At 48.3% G+C, this 16,190-nt stretch overlaps 1 protein-coding gene across 1 annotated transcript in view; it reads left to right on the top strand.

Moving 5' to 3' along the window:
• The first annotated feature begins 2,262 nt into the window (after positions 1–2,262).
• ARHGAP31 (Rho GTPase activating protein 31) overlaps positions 2,263–16,190 on the top strand; it is a 61,754-nt gene continuing 47,826 nt past the window's right edge. The window contains exon 1 of the mRNA XM_030020388.2: positions 2,263–3,127. Within this exon, the coding sequence (XP_029876248.1) occupies positions 3,028–3,127 (100 nt within the window). The 5' untranslated portion in view covers positions 2,263–3,027. The remainder of the gene's footprint in view (positions 3,128–16,190) is intronic.

Genomic DNA, 16,190 nt, shown 5'->3' on the forward strand with positions numbered 1-16,190 from the left:
CGGAGCGGGGCTGCGTGAGGGAGGGGATGCCGCGCGGCGGCCATGTCGGGGAGCTCCCTGCTGCGCCTGGGGCCGTAGCTCCCTTGCCGGTGACAGGAGGAAGCTCTATACGCACAGGGGTTGATTTTACTGATTGAATTTATTGGTTTTTAAAAGAAGCCGTCCGCTTCTGAAAGACATCCTGTTTGGGTAGGCTTGCGAGGGAGGAGCGGGGAAACCGTATCTAAGATGAGGGAGGGCATGGAGGTGAGGGGGGGAGTGGTGGGTCACTAGGCAGAGGGGACAGGCGAGGGCTGGGGACACAGACCCTGCTAGTGACGCCATCTGACGTAGGGCGATGGAGGAGACCAGCACGGGGAGTTTATACATTCTGTTTGGTTCATGGAGGGAGGGAGGTGTCTGCAGAGGGGATTTCAGGACTTCGAAGAAGATTGTGTGGTTACTCGCTGCGGTGAAGCTCTTCCCCCTCACCGGTCCGGTGCTGGGGCTCAGCCCCGCGGGAGAGGGCTGGCGTGTGCAGGAGGACATACCTCCTCCCCGACGGGGCAGGGAGAGGGTTTTCTCTTCCTACAGAAGGCGGCCAGCCGCCCAGGCGGCGGGGGGGACGGCCTGGCGAGACATCCAGGTCTGAGCGTCCTGTTGTCTGTCCGACCCGTTTGAAGTCTGCCGCTTGGCAGGCAGGCAGGATGCGCTGTGGCACGCGATGGCTTTGGCGGCACGCCGGCGCGGGGAAGGATCCCGTGCGCCGGCTCGACATCAAGGTGCTGTGAGAAGCCCAGAATAAATTCAAGGAAGTTTTAAGTGTTTCATGAGCACTGAGGGTCCCTGAGAACAACCGTCGGTCTGGGAGCGAGAGCTCAGTTTTCCCCCTTAGCTTGGGAGTGGGAGCGGGAGGCTGGGAGCTGACAGGCCAGAGATCTCTTTGGCACCCTTCTGCAAATCATTTTCCCCTCAACCCATCAGCCAGCAAGCTGTAAAACAGGGGTAATGATGATAATTACGGTGATAAACTACACAATAGGAGTTATAATTGCTCAAGGTCCTTCACTAGGGCTCTTGGTGTTTTTTCTTGTATGTGAAGTGGTAACATCCAACGCTTTTGAAGAAGAAAAAAAAGAAGTCACCATACCAACAGACAGAACCTGAATTGCTTTTGGCAGCGGTCGGATCACAGTTGGAGGCTTGATTTCTCTGAAAAACGACTCTGTCAAAATAAAGGGGTGAGGTGGTGAGTTTGCAGATGTCTGTGGGAGGAGATGGGGTTTCTCTGCTGTGTGAGGGTGCAGAGCCCAGGGTGGAGGAGGGAGGTGAGTTAAGGGAGTCCTTTGCCCTGTTTCCTGGCTGGTTTTCCTCCAAACCAAAACTACTCTCCTTGTCTTTGGTCTGATTTTTGGTGAAAAGCTGCAATTTCCTGTTTTTCATTTGTTTATTTCTCACCCAGACCCATACTTGGCGCAGCGCAAGAGGGGCCAGTGAAGCCTTAGCAGAGTTAAGTTTGCCTCCCTAGGTGAAGCGTGCAGCCCGCCGCATACCCAGCCCTGTAAAGAGGTCTGAATTTCAGGGATAAAAAAGCGTGGAGTAAGTGCAAGTGACTGGTCTTACAAGAAGAGATAGGTGTGTACTGAAAGTTAGACTAGAAAGGTGTTGGGGGGGGAGGCAGGCTCCGGGCCTGAGGGCAGACCCATCCCGTTTCCCTTCTACCGGGTGATTTCTGTTCCTTATCTCTAAACCCATTCGTTGGTCAAGGGGAGCCTATTTTGGAAGCTGACTTGAAAGTACGTGAACTTAGATGCCCGGATGGCATCTGTTTCTGCTTGTTGGGGAGGAGGGAGCAGAAGGTTTCCCTCCTCCCTCCTCTTTTTAGTTTCCCAACTTTCTGCCCCCTTTCTTGCCCTTCGGTAGCTCCAGCCTGCGCCTTTGTAGAGGAAGGCAAATCCTGAAGTGACAGAGTCATGTTCGAGGGCAGGAAGGCGCCTTGTGACGAAGGACTTGATGAACAGAGGCAGAGATTTACTGGAGCAGCTCCTGGTCTCTCTCCTCCTCGCCGGCCCCTCCTCGGGCCTTTTCAGAGCTGAGCGTTGGTAGCGCAGGAAGCGTCTGACCGCGCTGCGGGCTGCGGCTCAGCTCGCTGTGATTTCCTCTCAGCCAGTCCGTTATCTGTCGACTGTCAGGACAGGCTTTCCCTCTCCCCCCCCCCCCCCCCGCCATCCCGTCCCCCCTGTCCCCATCCTCGTCCCGCAACTCCTCTCCCCGCCTTCCCTCAGCCTCTCGCACACACACACACACACACATGCACTTTACTGCCAAAAACCGTCCTCCGCCCCCCTCCTCAGCTAACTTCCTTTCAGCATTTTTTTGAGCTGGATAATCCTAGGATTTGTAAAACGGGGGAAAGGAGAGAGCGAGCGAGCGGGAGTCAGGACAGGAAGCTGGTTTCTCATTCCTCTAACTGTCCGAAGGCAGGAGGAGGGGAAGGGGGGGAGCCAAAGAGGAGCCTTGTGCAGACTCTTCCCTGGTCCCTTTTCATTAGTCCGTTTGAACTTCGAGTCTCCTCCGAAAGCCGAGAGAAGGACGACCAGACTGGGACGCTTTCTGCTGGAAGTGGCGACAGCGCGGCTGACGAAACCCAGAAGGTGGCCGTGGAGGGTCCCGGGACCACGCTGAGGGAAAGACGTCCCCCCCACCGTTGCCTGTCCCCAGCTTGCCAGCTCCGATGCGGGCACCCGTCCACCACCCACTTCCCTCTGATGAGAACCCTTCCGGACTCGGGCTATGATCGCTGCTGCTGCCGACTGGGGAGCCTCCTCTCGCCCTGACCTTCCTCTGCCACAGGAGCAGCCCAACATCTGGTGGGGATTAATGTTTACTTCTCTGGCTGGACGCTGTACGGGACCCCCGATGTTGCTCCCTGGGAGCAGGACACGGGCGGTGGTCTGAGGAGAAGAGCGAGATTTTTGTCGCCCCGCGTGAGGCCGGGGGGAGGGGGGCAAGGCAGGAGGGGGGCGAACCTCTTTTGGGACTAACCTCATGAAGAACAAGGGAGCCAAACAGAAACTCAAGAGGAAGGGAGCCGCGAGCGCGTTCGGCTGCGACCTGACGGAGTATCTGGAGAGCTCTGGGCAGGATGGTAAATGCCTCTTTATTCTCACTCTGGTTGCGGAGGAGCAGAGCGCGCGTCCCCCTTTTTTTACCGGTAGGACTGCAAAGCGGACCCTTCCCAAGGCTGAGGGCTAGACAACCTGGAGCTGCTTTATCCCCGGGAAGTGGAGTCACTGCCCAGTTATTCACAATGAATGAACGATCGGAAGATTGCTTTGGTGACGCGTCTGCATGACCCTTGCATGAGCAGTGCTGTGTGTGGGGAAAGGACTGGGCTAGGGCTCTCGGGCTGCCTAAGTATGGACAGAGGTGGCCAGCCTTATGTTACGATGCCCTCTCCCATCCGCCTGGCTGTGGAAGGGGGTAGCAGGCTTTTAGGGAGCTAGGTTTGGAAATCAGAACTGCGCTTAGCGTTGCCTCCTCCCGGACTTGGAAATCCTCCCAAAGTCCACAAGACTAGAGTGCTGCAGGGCTGTAGGGAGGAACTGGGAACGTCCCATCTGCCTCTCCTGGACTCCAGTACAGTTCCCATATTGTCCTTTCACTGCTGGATGGAGACAGGACTGAGACTGGGGGGTGGGGTGGAGTAGGGATGGGTGTGAGGTGAAGGGGGCAGCTGAGCTAATATTTTCACTACCTTGCCTGTTATCTTTCTCTCCTCTCCTCCTCCCCCTGACCTCCATGCCCCCAGATATCAGATGAGAATATAGTAGCTCAGATGACAGGTAATTGCTATAAGATCAGGGGGTTCTGAAATGGTCAGTCTTGGATGAGAGAAGGAGCAGAATAATTTTTCTTGAAGTGGCTTGGATGATGAGAGAAGCAGTTGAGAGTTTGGCATACAGAAAGACCTGCAGTTTAGCAAGAGGAAAAATAAATGTATGCCTGTTACCATCCCTGATGTGAGCATTATGTTCCAGGTTTAGCATTATATTCCAGTTTGAATTAACTAACTTTTACCAATGTCAGGCTACTCCGAGCAAAAAAAAGCTTCTAGCGGCAATGTCAGCTTTGTACAGGGAGGGCTGTACAATCAAGTCTTTCATTTGCTGATGAGCATGGCTGATGAAGTACAGTGTGGAACTGCACTGGTGGAGGGATGGACTACATAACAGTAGCTCTTTCCATTGCACAGTGAAGAGGGCAGTACATATATCACTAAGATAAAATGTTATATATGTGAATTTATTCAGGTATGGGGGAAAACCAGCCATTCAATTTCATTGTGAGTCGTCCGTAACAATTACTGTATCTTTTAACTTATATAACTCTTAACAGCAAATGAACCGAAATAGCAAAAATAACAGCCTTAATGAACTGATACCACTTTGCCAGCGTGAGGTACAGATAGATAAATTCCATCCAGTGCTACCATGAGCTGCCGCGGTGGCGGAACAATTTACAGCTGTTTACAGGAGCACTGAAAAACAACGCAGGGAAGGCAGGCACAGGCAGTATATTCAGTTGAAGCAGCAAGGGGGATTTTAAAGGGAGAAACATAGTTACTGCAGTTGAAATTAGGCCAGAACAGCAAAATTTATTACCAGAAATCCCATAGTTTTTTTTTTTTTTAATATTTTTTTGGGCACAAGAAAGAAAGACATTGTCTCAAGTCTCATTTGTGGGACGATTCGCAGTTCCAACCTACTTATCTCTCCATGCTGAGGAGCAGTGGGGGAGAATATGAAGTTCCTTTCCCTTTATGCAGTACTGCTATTTGCTGAATAGCACATCCCATTGCCCAGTGCCGTGGGATCCAGAAATGAAAGACTCAATTGTTATAGGTTTATTGGGAAGGTTGTAAGTAAGTTAGACTGGTACAATTCAGTTTGTCAGGACAGGGGGGAGAAGAAATGAGAGTATTAGAGATACTCATTTCGTTGCTAGTAGGGCTCTCAGGATCAATAGGACTGTGACCAAGTATGCCAAAGTGACATCCTGGGAAGAAATGAAGGTTCAGATGTCACCAGGACATCACAAACTTGCAACCTGTAACTATGAAACAAAATTAAAAGAGCATTTAGGGTATGAGAGATGGTTGATTTGGGGATAGTTGAATTGTCCTTTTAGGAATTGTTTCCAGGGACAAGCCAGTGCTCCTGCAAGCAGGGGATTTGGTAGAGACGTAAAGCAGTAAATTTCTCTCTGCTTTAGCTAGTACTATGTGTTTAACTGGTGGGATGCAGTCTCTGGTTGTTCCCTCCTTGGAAGCAATGAAGATGTAAGACACTTCAGGGTATCTGGGAGTGATGAGGAGGGGGAGAGCACTTCGGCTGCTGTCCAGAAAACATTCTGTTGTGGACCTTTGTGAAAGCAGATTTTCAAATGCACCCAGAAGGGTTAACGGGAAAGGAAGAGGAGGCTGCAGGACAGGCAGGACCCAAGTCAGATTGGTTGTGCTTTCATGCTCAGGTCTGCTTTATGCCATCCTGCAGTGCTGCTTGTGTGACTGGTCCTGCACACTCGCACAGGCAAAGAGAAGCAGAGAACTGTTTTGCTGGTGCTGGGGATGGCAAAGGTAGCACAGGAGATGGCCAAGGCTAGTGTGGACAATTCAGTTTGGCTTTTTTCACTCCGGATTAGTACACGGCCATTACAGTTAGGGGGTGCTGCACTACTTGTGTGGTGCTTTGTGGAGGAGATGCACGACTTGAGTCCCTACATGCTTGCAGCTTTTGAAGAGCAGCTTGTGCTTTCTGCAAGGACCTTAGTCCCTGTGTCATTGCCAAATTCCAGTGGAGAGAATTATATTCTGCTTAAGGTATCAGCATTTCCTCTCCTGTCATTTAACTCTTTAATAACTTGCTATAGTCTGCTTCAGACATGGCTGCGCTTCAGTGAAGGGTGAAAAGATCCCACTGTCTCTCTTACCAGACAGATGTACCTAAGGCTCTGTTATGAAGAGCTTTGTGATAATACAACAAGAGCTGCGGTAGAACTACAAAGTATTTAAGAGCGGTGTAGATGGAAAGACTTTAGCAGGTACAGTGGGGTAGCTCAGAAGACTAAAAATGAGATACAAAGCCTTTAGCCCTAAGTTGATTCTTCAGATCTCAGCCAGGTCAGTGGCGATGGACAGATGTTGCTGTCTGGTGGCTGGTTCGAAGCTCAGATGTGTTGAATTTACTGTATTTCAAGTCAGTTCCTGTCACTACCGCATTTGACCCTACTTGGCCTTTTCCTGCTGGCAGTCTCTACACAGAGACTGGTTGAGCTCCTTATGGGGGCAGACAGCTATCAAATGCTCCCAAGCATTTAAAACCATGACTCAGGCCACAAAAATCATGAGATAAAATAAAAATCAGTGCTGGGTTCTTTTTCTGCTTTCTGTTTTCTGAAACTTCAGTGTGCATCTGAGTTACGTTTTTAAGTCTTTCGCCTGGCAAGAGGGCTAGAAACTTGGGGAAAAAATAGCTTTTCTTCCTTCCCACTAAAATTCTCAAACAATTACTTTAATAGCAGTGGATGTGAGGAAAAGCTCACATAAGACATAAAAGAATGGTGGCTGGCAATACCAATGAGTAAAAGTCATCTGATTTCACATAGTTCCTCTTCTGTCACTGCCAGCACTGAATCCGCACACGGAGGCAAGTGATCTTTTGGCGTGTCAGAGCTTCACTAGAAAGCAGTGTCAGGCGTTGGGAATGGATAGGCACCCATGCAGGAGGAAGTTAGTGCTAATGCCCTTTACTAAAACATTTTCCTGTGTCAAACTTTATTAAAAGTGTTGTACTGTTGCAGTGGAGATAACAGATATTAGCCTTGAAGGATTAACATTAGAGCCATGTTTTGGCCTCTTGATAACCAGCCTGGTTTCCAGAGGAGAAAAGCACATAGTCCCTCTACTGAAATCAGTGGGAGCTGCACATCAGACCCCGGTTCCTGTAGTAACAACAGTATAATTTTCTAGTGATGGAGAGGCCAGCAGAGAAGACAAGACGAAAGGTTGTCCACAAACCTCAGTTGGGGCAGGACAGTCTGAACTGCTTAAGAAAACAGTCACAAAGTGTAGTCTTGCTTCTGGTTATATCACAGAAATGCTGTAAGAGGCGGCTGAAAAAGTCAAAGCTGTTAAAGTGAGAAGGACTAAGTCAGAATGGAGTTTAATATCCCAGTACTTCTAACTGTGGGAGATTCGGACTGGGATTTCAGGTACATAGTCAGGGACAACTTCCACTTTCTAAAATGGAAATATGCACAGCATCTACAAAAATTGGATTGTGCTGGTAAAAGATAATCCAGTCTTTTGCATAGGAACTGCTACTAATTCAGACCTACCTTTGCTTCATTTGCCTAGAGCCAGGTAGGACTGGGAGAAAGGTTGAATCATTTCCTTCATTTTTAGCATGATGGTGTCTAGATGTTGGGATAGGAGGTGCTGCTACCAGGGCTGCAAAAAGCCAAATCTCAGATTAGACGCCTTGTTCTCAGGGTGCAGGTCAGCTCTGTGTGTCCAAGCTTCCCCTATTTGCTGGAGAGTTAGTTCTGTTGTTGCTGTACCCCTCTGTGGTTTCTTGCACATCTGTTTCCTGCCTGATGTTGTCTGGTTGGGATGCAATGAGCTCAGCTTTTCCCCTTAACCCCCTCCCACACTCCCCACAGCTCCCTCAATGGCTCTCATCCTGAGCCTGTAGCACCCAAAGCACTTTCGCTCTCTTTGTATAATGCTGGTTATTGGCTTTGTTTGTTATTTGCTGTAGAAGCTACCAACTCCCTTGTGTTGTCCACTTGAGGCTTCTTCTTGCCATGGCAGAGAGCAGGGCAGGCCAGCAGCACTCCCTGAGGCTGGGAAGGGAAAGGGAGCTGTTGTCTGCAAATGTAGCACAGGGAGATGGGTGAGGAAACCCTTACAAGTCCCTGGATTGTAATATGGGGAAGGAGACAACAATATGGGTAGCCCATATGATATTCTTCTATGCTGTGTGGCTGCGCAATGACTGCTTCTGCCTTGTCACAACTGTATTTGAATGAAAGAGTAAGGAAAGTTTTTATTTAGCATTAGTGGTCTTATAAAAACGTGGTTGCTCTGGCTTGCACTGGCTCCCCAAGCAGGATCTTAACCACTTTTCAGAGCTGCAGTAGGTCAAGACTTTAGGATAGGCAAGTATTTCTGAGGGAAAACAGTAACAATAATTCAGTGGTAATATACTTTGTACAAAGGAACGGTGGCCTTGGATACTCTTTGGCTGTTTTGGCACAGCCCCTTAGCATGCTGTCTTCTGCCTGATTTTGATGCTCTATGTTTCATTGTGAAGCTACCTTGTCCATACTCAGATGGATGAGGAGATCCGTCACCCAGGAAGAAAGTGGTTTGCTTCGAGAACAGACTCCCTTTGGAGCCAATCGTTAAACCTGCTACCCAGATGTGAAGCGGCTTTTCTGGGTCATGTGGCTTTCCTTCCTCACACTTGCACGTGCAGCTGCATGTGTTTGTGGGATAACAGCATGCAGGGATGTGCGTGAGGGTGCATGCAAGTCCATAGCACATGCAAGTGTGTTCTGCTCAAAGATGCATTTGTGTCCACTTACATTTTTTTTAAGCTGCTTTTCCTGTGTTGATGTTTTGTAGTGAATGCATGCCCATACTTTTGGGTAGATGCTTTTGATTAGCGATGCATGAAGAAAGTCCGGGGAAAACTGCTGAAGGATCATTAATGGCAATGTGGAGGAAAAAGACGAGGCCATTTTTTTTTAAAGTCCCCTTGGAAAAATGAAAATGCCACACGCTCATTTAATCTGCTGCGGAAGAATGAAGAGCTGCATTCATCCTGCTCTCAAAATTAGAAACTGTGGCACTGGGGATTTCTGTCTCAAGAACTGATCGAGCTGAAAAGAAACCTTCTTCTCTTTCTGTAGCCATGTTGCTTTCAATCCAGATCTCTTCCCTGACCTACCTCACCCTGAGGCTATGCAAACACTTGTCTCCCTGCAAAGAAGGAAGCGGCAGGGGCTAGGAGGAGAATGGAACAAGAACAGCCTCTTGGGCTGGCTTGAAATGCATTTAGTCCTCTTTTTTTTTTGGTCAGGTGTGCTGCTGCAGTCTGCTCTACATTTTCACACTGCTGATATACTAAGAAGCCCCATGACCCACACTCTGTGGGGTCTGTCCCTGGCTGTAGTCATGCAGCCTGTGTGGATACTTAAGGCTGCATCCCCTCATCTTTGTAATGGGAGCAAAAGGGGTTGTCGGGCTGTGAAGTTTGGGGGCAAAAGAAGGGGGACTGTATTATAGTACAGTGGAGGAGATCTGTGGCAGAGGGGCCCTGAGGGCTAAGTACATGAATTGGCAGTTGAGGAGCTGGGTTGGGGTTGTGGGGAAAACAGCTCCTTGGCCTTTCAGACTCTGCCAAGGCAAGTCCAGCAGACAGGGGACTGAGAAACTCTGCTGCCAAAATGGATTGTGTGTGGGAAATTATTAATAATGTAAAGGTTGCTTTTTCTTCACCCGTTCTCACAAGCGGAGCATCACATTATGAGTCCCAGATATCAGCCTCTATGGCAACAAAGTGAGAGCAAAAAGACGCTGGGAACAACGGGAGCAGAAGCCATCTGTCTGCTTCTGCTACTCCGCTGTTCCTCCTTGTTTTGGATGATGCCTGTGTTACTTCCTCAATCTGTTTCTGGTTCCTGGGAGCTGGATTTTTGTGTCTCTGTGGCACAGTGTTACGGCAGTTAAACATTCATGTTGCGAGCTCAGCTCCTTGTTCTGTATTGGCTTTCCATTGCTAGCGCTGTGTGATTAGCAGAGAGCTCTTCCATGCTGCCTCCTGCTTTACATTTCCCTTACCAAGCACTGCAGGAGGCACACGTGTCGTTTGCATGCACTAAGCCCCACTTTGATCCTGCCTTCTCCCCCACCCCCTGCGAACAGCATGAATCACATGTCTTGCCTGCAGATTCTAGATTAGAAAATGTATTTTGATTTAGCAAATGTTTTCTTTTTGTTGGTAACAGCTGATTTCATCTGAACTTGGGAAACCAAGGAGTAGGGACTTCACTGCTTGTGGTATCACGGCTCTCAAAGGTTCAAGGAAGTAACTAACTGCAGTGGATGAAATGGTGGCAATGCACAGGGTGGATGTACAACACAGGCTGATGTAGACATGGTGAACAAGCAGTCTGAGAGATCCCCGATTGTCTGCAGTGCTTGGATCCAAAATGTTGGTGTAGGCCTGTTTCTAGTTTGGAGAGCTCATGACATAAACAAAATACTAGACAGCTTGCATCTGTAACTCGGGCTTTGCGTATATGACACAGTTCTATAGCAGCAACATTTGCTGGCAGTCAGGGTTGTGCCAAAGATTTATGTTCCAGTGTTTCTCCTTTAACGGTAATAGGGGAAATGAAAACAGCCTGTCAGTAATGGTATACCCAGTCCTGCTCTGAAGGGGCCAGGGTGCGATGGCTGTCAGATTGACTGCCCACATCACAGCTTGGACTGGATCTCTGGTCTGCACTGGATGCAATTTTCCTAAGTGTGAAATATAAATGGAGGGTGATAAAAGAATGCGTTGCTACCAGCATCTCCCTCCAGTCCTGAACCACCAACAGGGTGCTAAACGCGCTTAGAGCTTTGACATGGAAACCTGCAGATACCTTATTACAATACAAAGGCTGCTACTTGGCTCCACTGCTGGTTGTTTTGAGGGCAACTAGTGTTGCTAGTTGCCTGCTAGTGTCTACTTTCCATACATTCCCAGACCCTCAAGCTCCAGCTGTCCTTTGTTCGTATGCCAGAGCCTTCAGCTTCTCTGCTGATAACTTCAGTGAATGTGTTTTGCATTGTCAACAAAAAAAAAATCTGCAGCATGTTTACAATGGACACAGACAGAGAACATTGTAACAGAAATTGAATTTAGTGTTAAATTAAATAATGTGGGGTAACTGCGCTGACTGTATTATTAACTTTCATACTTAATTCAATAATGTAACCCTCTGTTTTCTATATTTATCTGAAACCACAAGCAGACTTTTGGGTCTTCTGCACCAGTGTGATTGCAGATATGAAAGTACTTACCATGGGCTTACGACCTAGCTTGTTGTCAAATGTTTAGGCCCTCGCATATAATGAAGTTATAGACACCAATACTAAACTTCACCCTCACTCAAATGCCAGATCAATGCTATCATTGTGTGTGAGAGCGAGGAAGTCAGTCCCTAACGCTACAAGTCTTTCGGCACACACCATGTAAGCAGACAGCGAATTCCCAGTCGTCTTCTGCCTCAGCCACCTGCCTTGAACACGACCCTGCAGCTGGATTAGATTCCCCATTTTCAGCCTGGTGAAGGCACTTTTGATCTTAACAGTGCACCAAAAGGGATAGAGCAAAACCCGTGCCTTTTGCACTTGCCTTCAGCTCCTCTACCTCAGTTGCTGTCCTCCTGTTTGGAAGCAGCAGCCTGGCCTAGGCTCAAACCAGCATACGTCCATCCTGGTGCCAGCAGCTGATGCTGTGTGTTGCAGCCCCAGTTCCAAGCAATGCCGGGTTGGCCGGATGGCTGCTTCGACTCAGTAATTTAATGTCCGTATAGGAAGAGTTACCTTAACAGCAGTAGAAAATGTTACAGAATCACAGAATTACTGAGATGAGCAGGGACTTCTTGAGATTATCTAGACAAAACCTTCTGCTCAAGCAGGGTCAGCTTGAGCCAGTTGCCTAGGACTGTGTCCAGCTGAGTTTTGAATATCACCACAGACAACCTCTGTGAGCAACCTGATCCAGCCTTTGACTACCATCACAGTAAAAAAGTATTGTGTTCAGATGGAATCTCACAGTTTTTAATTTGTGCCTCTTATACTGTCAGGAGGCACCACTGAGAAGAGCCTAGCTCCCTTTTCTTCATTCCCTCCCATCAGGTATTCATTCAAAACGATAAGATCCCTCCTGATCCTTCTCTTACCCAGGCTGAACAATCTCAGCCTCTCCTCAAATGGGAGATGCTCCAGTCCCTTAATCATCTTTGTGGCCCTGAGCTGGGCTAGCTCCAGTAAGTCTGTCTTGCACTGGGGAGCCCAGAGCTGGATACAGGACTCCAGGTGTGGGCTCACCAGTGCTCAGCAGAGGGGAAGAATCACCCCCCTCAACCTGCTGGCAACTTTCTTCCTAATTCTGGTGTTCCTAGCAATCTATACGGTTTCTATCAGAAATCGGCCTTGGTCTCCCAGCCTAGGCTGGCAATTTCAGTCAATAACTAACATGCAATTTGGACAATGTAAAGGATCCTTTCTGCCCTGGTTAATGCTGAAAATGAGTTGTCTTTTCATAAAGGGGCCCCGTTCTCTAGCGGTTTCTGCAGTCTTGCTGCTGGCCAGCTCAAATGAATTAATGTATGCTTTACATAATACGCTGATATGCTGCATCTTACAAAAGCTATGCAGAGCTTTGGCTTAATAGAAAGCCTACAAATAATGTTGTGAAGCAGCACACCTTTCTCAGGTGGTGGTTGTACAGCCCCTCCCAAAGGCACTGTGCACCCAACTGGGGGCTTGCGACTGGACCTGTTTCTTTTTTGGTGGCTGTGTTACATGCCCTTCTCCAGCACAGGGGAAGGAGGGGAAACATGCATCCCCATGCAGGATTCTCAGCTGTGGCTGCTGCTCTCAGAAATATGCCCTGAGCAGCTGAGCTGGGTTCATAGCCATTTATCTCCAGCTCCTTTCACTGCCCTCTTCTACACTCAAGGCTCAGCTAACTAAATGCCTTTGGAAATGCTATTATCTCCTGTGCTCTCTGGGGCCAGGAGCAGCTTGAAGATTTATCATCTGGAACAGGAGGCTTTGTTTAGTTCTGTAAAGCACAGAACAGTTAAAGAAAGAACAAAAACTAAACCCCAAACCAAATGCAAAGCTCTCTTTACATCTCATGTCCTTTCTTTGCTTTCTCCCATCTGGGAACGTGTGTGCGTTTGGTTTTGTAATGTCATTAAATACGGTCACATGGTGAAATGGTTAGAGGAGATATACCTGCATCTCTAAAATAGGGATTGAACATCCAAAGGGCCAGGAGACATTCCTGCTGTAACTAAGTTGTGTAACTTGTTTCCTAAAGAGTGTTAGACAGGAGACCAGGTCAGGTTCCCCAGTACAAACTTCATTTAAAGGATACCACTGCTGGTTTTCACCAAACACAGCAGCATTAGTACTGCCTTTTTTTTCTGAAAGGTGCTGACGTGCTTGCAATCTTTCTCTACATGCAGGATGCAGGGCTGAGAATCCAGGCTAGATCTGTGCCTGATCTCACTGTCTATATTCACTGGCTCATCAAAAAATGCTGATTTAGCAAACCCAGAACACTGGGAGAAAATACGGGGGGGGGGGGGGGGGGGGGGTGAGGGGGGAGGGCGTGTTTATCTGGATCTGAATATTTCAGTTTGGATATTTTGATACTGTTTGTATTCTGTATTTGGCATCTCAGCAGTGAATGTGACTGTCAGTCCTGTTGCAGACAGGCAACTTGGCAGCACAACAGGGCCAACCAGCATGTGGAAACCCCTTTGCTCCATGTGCGACTAGTGCTTGTTTTTCTATTCATCTCTCATTATGGTGCTGCTGGTAGTGATGGCAGTCACACCTCAGGAGGTTCAGAGGTGTGATCAGGCAGGGTAAGCCTCCTTCTGGGTCCCTTGCGTCTGCGCTGCAATTTGTGTGAAATAAATAAGCTGTCAGTGGGACTGAATTGCTTGCTTTCCTTATGCAAAATTAGAGAGGGGAACAGCTTCACCATTTTGCTCTTTCTCTTTTTATCTTCCTAGTGTGCTCCACTTGGTATTGCCTTTTCCTTACCCTTGCTCTGGTGAGGTAGTTTCAGATACATGAGAGGCTAAATGAGAACAAACTCTCTTGTGAGATTTATTGCATCTTCTGCTTCTAATCAAGCCAGAAAAATAGAGCAACAGACTTCCTTCTGTAATCCTGTTCTCTCCCTTCCAGTCCCGGCTGGAAACCAGAAGTACAACAAGGTAGAGGAATGCAGCAAAAAAAGTTAAAACAAATGTCCTGGAATCTCCAAAAGGAGCGTGGGGTTTGGCCTGAGGCAACGGCTCAGGGTTACAGAGGGGGCGTGGGGGATTCTCCCTTCTCTCAAGTGTTTTCAGTTCCCCTTACTTAGTTGGGTTTTTTTGTTTCCCCCCCATCCCCTCCATTTCAATAACTTTATTGCCAGGATGGCAGTACGCGCATGTTGCCAAAGTCAATACATCAAGCGTCTGCGCCTAAGGCGGGCTTAGGAGCGGTAAATAGGAAGAGCTGGTTTTGATCTATTGAGTCAATTATTCTTCCTTCCTGGCTCGATTGCGAGTGCCAGTCACATACTGCTGCCCAAGGTTTGCTGTTTAGAGCCTCAAACAGGGTCTGAGTCAGGAAATTCAGTTCCGGATCCCAATAGCTTCAGTTTGGGGTCCCTCTCTAGACTTGGCAGCACCTGGATGAGGAGGGACATCCTCCTGCAGCCCCGTCTCTAGGTCAGCCAGGTGCAGGTGAGCCAGTACCTGCTGTCCTCGGGGCGGCAGGCAGAGCGTGCTTCAGAGGCACGGAAGGAACCGATGTAATAAATACAAAGAAGGGCTAGGAGTCCTAATTAGTCCTCATTTCTAGCCTGCTAAAATACCCATCTGCCACTCTGCTGCAATAATGAGATTTGAGGAGATTAACTGGATACTACTTAGGCTCCTAAACATGGCAGCTCAATAAGTATGCTGCTGTTCAGCCTTAAGCCATGCTTGCAGCAATTACACCCTAAGCAGGTTTATGTCTGGTTAGCGCTTGCATGGGAGTTGCCCCAAAAAATGTGCTGCAGGAATGGGGTGGGTGATTCAGAAGATGGCAAGCGTAGTATCAGTTCAGTCAAGTTGCTGCCTTGGCATCGTTTAGGGAAACGTTGCCGTTTGGGCACAGGGTAAAACAAGGGTCCCAGTCCTTTAAAAAAAGCTCTGGTTTATCTTTTGTTTCTAGGGGATAGGGACTTTCTTACGCATGTACATGCTGTGCTGCGTCTTTCCCTTTCCAGAAGCAATTTCAGCTGGAGCCATGATTTGTTTTTCTACTCAGTGTCCTAAACTGTCACGTAGTGTTGCTCTGCCCAGCTCAACGGCTGCCACCTCCCAGCCCAGAGGTGGGTGGAGTGAGTCTTGTTTTTGCAGTTTGTAAAATATTTCAGGATGTAAGGCGCTCATTAAATTATTGATGTTAGCTCTTGAGCATTAAAGACAGACGTGAACTGCAGCTCTGGATCCTAAGGGCTTTGGAGGCTTATCCCTGCCCTAATAATGGTTCCCTATTTTGGATTTTTCATACATTTCTTACTACAGATTTGAACTCACTGCAGGATGGTGGAAGGATTTAGCAGATGGACAAAGGGTGACAGCAAGGCTTTTCTTTGCAACATTATATACCTATGAAGCAAATTTAAGTGAGCATTGGTAGAAAAAGGGGAAAGAAACATAAGTGTTTTCTCTGGGAGAATGGGAAAATTCAGAAACATGCGTTCCTGCCTCTTGACAGAGAATGTTTGCAGGATATGAAAACATTTTGTATAGTTGTGATTCAGGGGACAGTGCAGGTGCACCTGACATCAATTCTTGTGCTTAAGGAAAGATATTTTAGCTTGCAAAAATAAGTGCCTTATTTCTATCCCTTTCCCCACTTCTGCCTCCTTGAAACGAGCCTGAGAGCAAAGTGCTACTTGCTTTACCGCAGGGTGACAGCAGTGTGGAGGTTGGGACGTGCAGTGCAGTCCTGTCTCTGCAGTGCTTTCAGGTCTTTGGTTGGGCTGTGGTGGTGAAAAGCGAGACCTCGGCCGATGTGGGACAAGGGAGAGAAGGCAGCAAGCGTGGCACTGAGCGCCGCTGAGATCTCCGGGTGGCTTTGGGGGGCTGCTCGCAAGTTCACAGGGAACCGACTGCAAACCAAAACCTGGGTATGGCAGGAAAATCCTCTCCCATGTCTGATGAGGGCTCCCGTATTAGGGTTTGAATGGGAAGTGTTCAAGGGACATTTCTCTTCCCCACCCATTCTCCCCTCCCTGCGTCAGGGCGTTGTGGTTTCACACAAACCTCCTGTTTATTATGGGTGAGAAGAAGGGGTGAGTGCCATC

This window comes from Aquila chrysaetos, chromosome 7 (assembly GCF_900496995.4).
Source record: "Aquila chrysaetos chrysaetos chromosome 7, bAquChr1.4, whole genome shotgun sequence".
Classification (NCBI taxonomy): Eukaryota; Metazoa; Chordata; class Aves; order Accipitriformes; family Accipitridae; genus Aquila; species Aquila chrysaetos.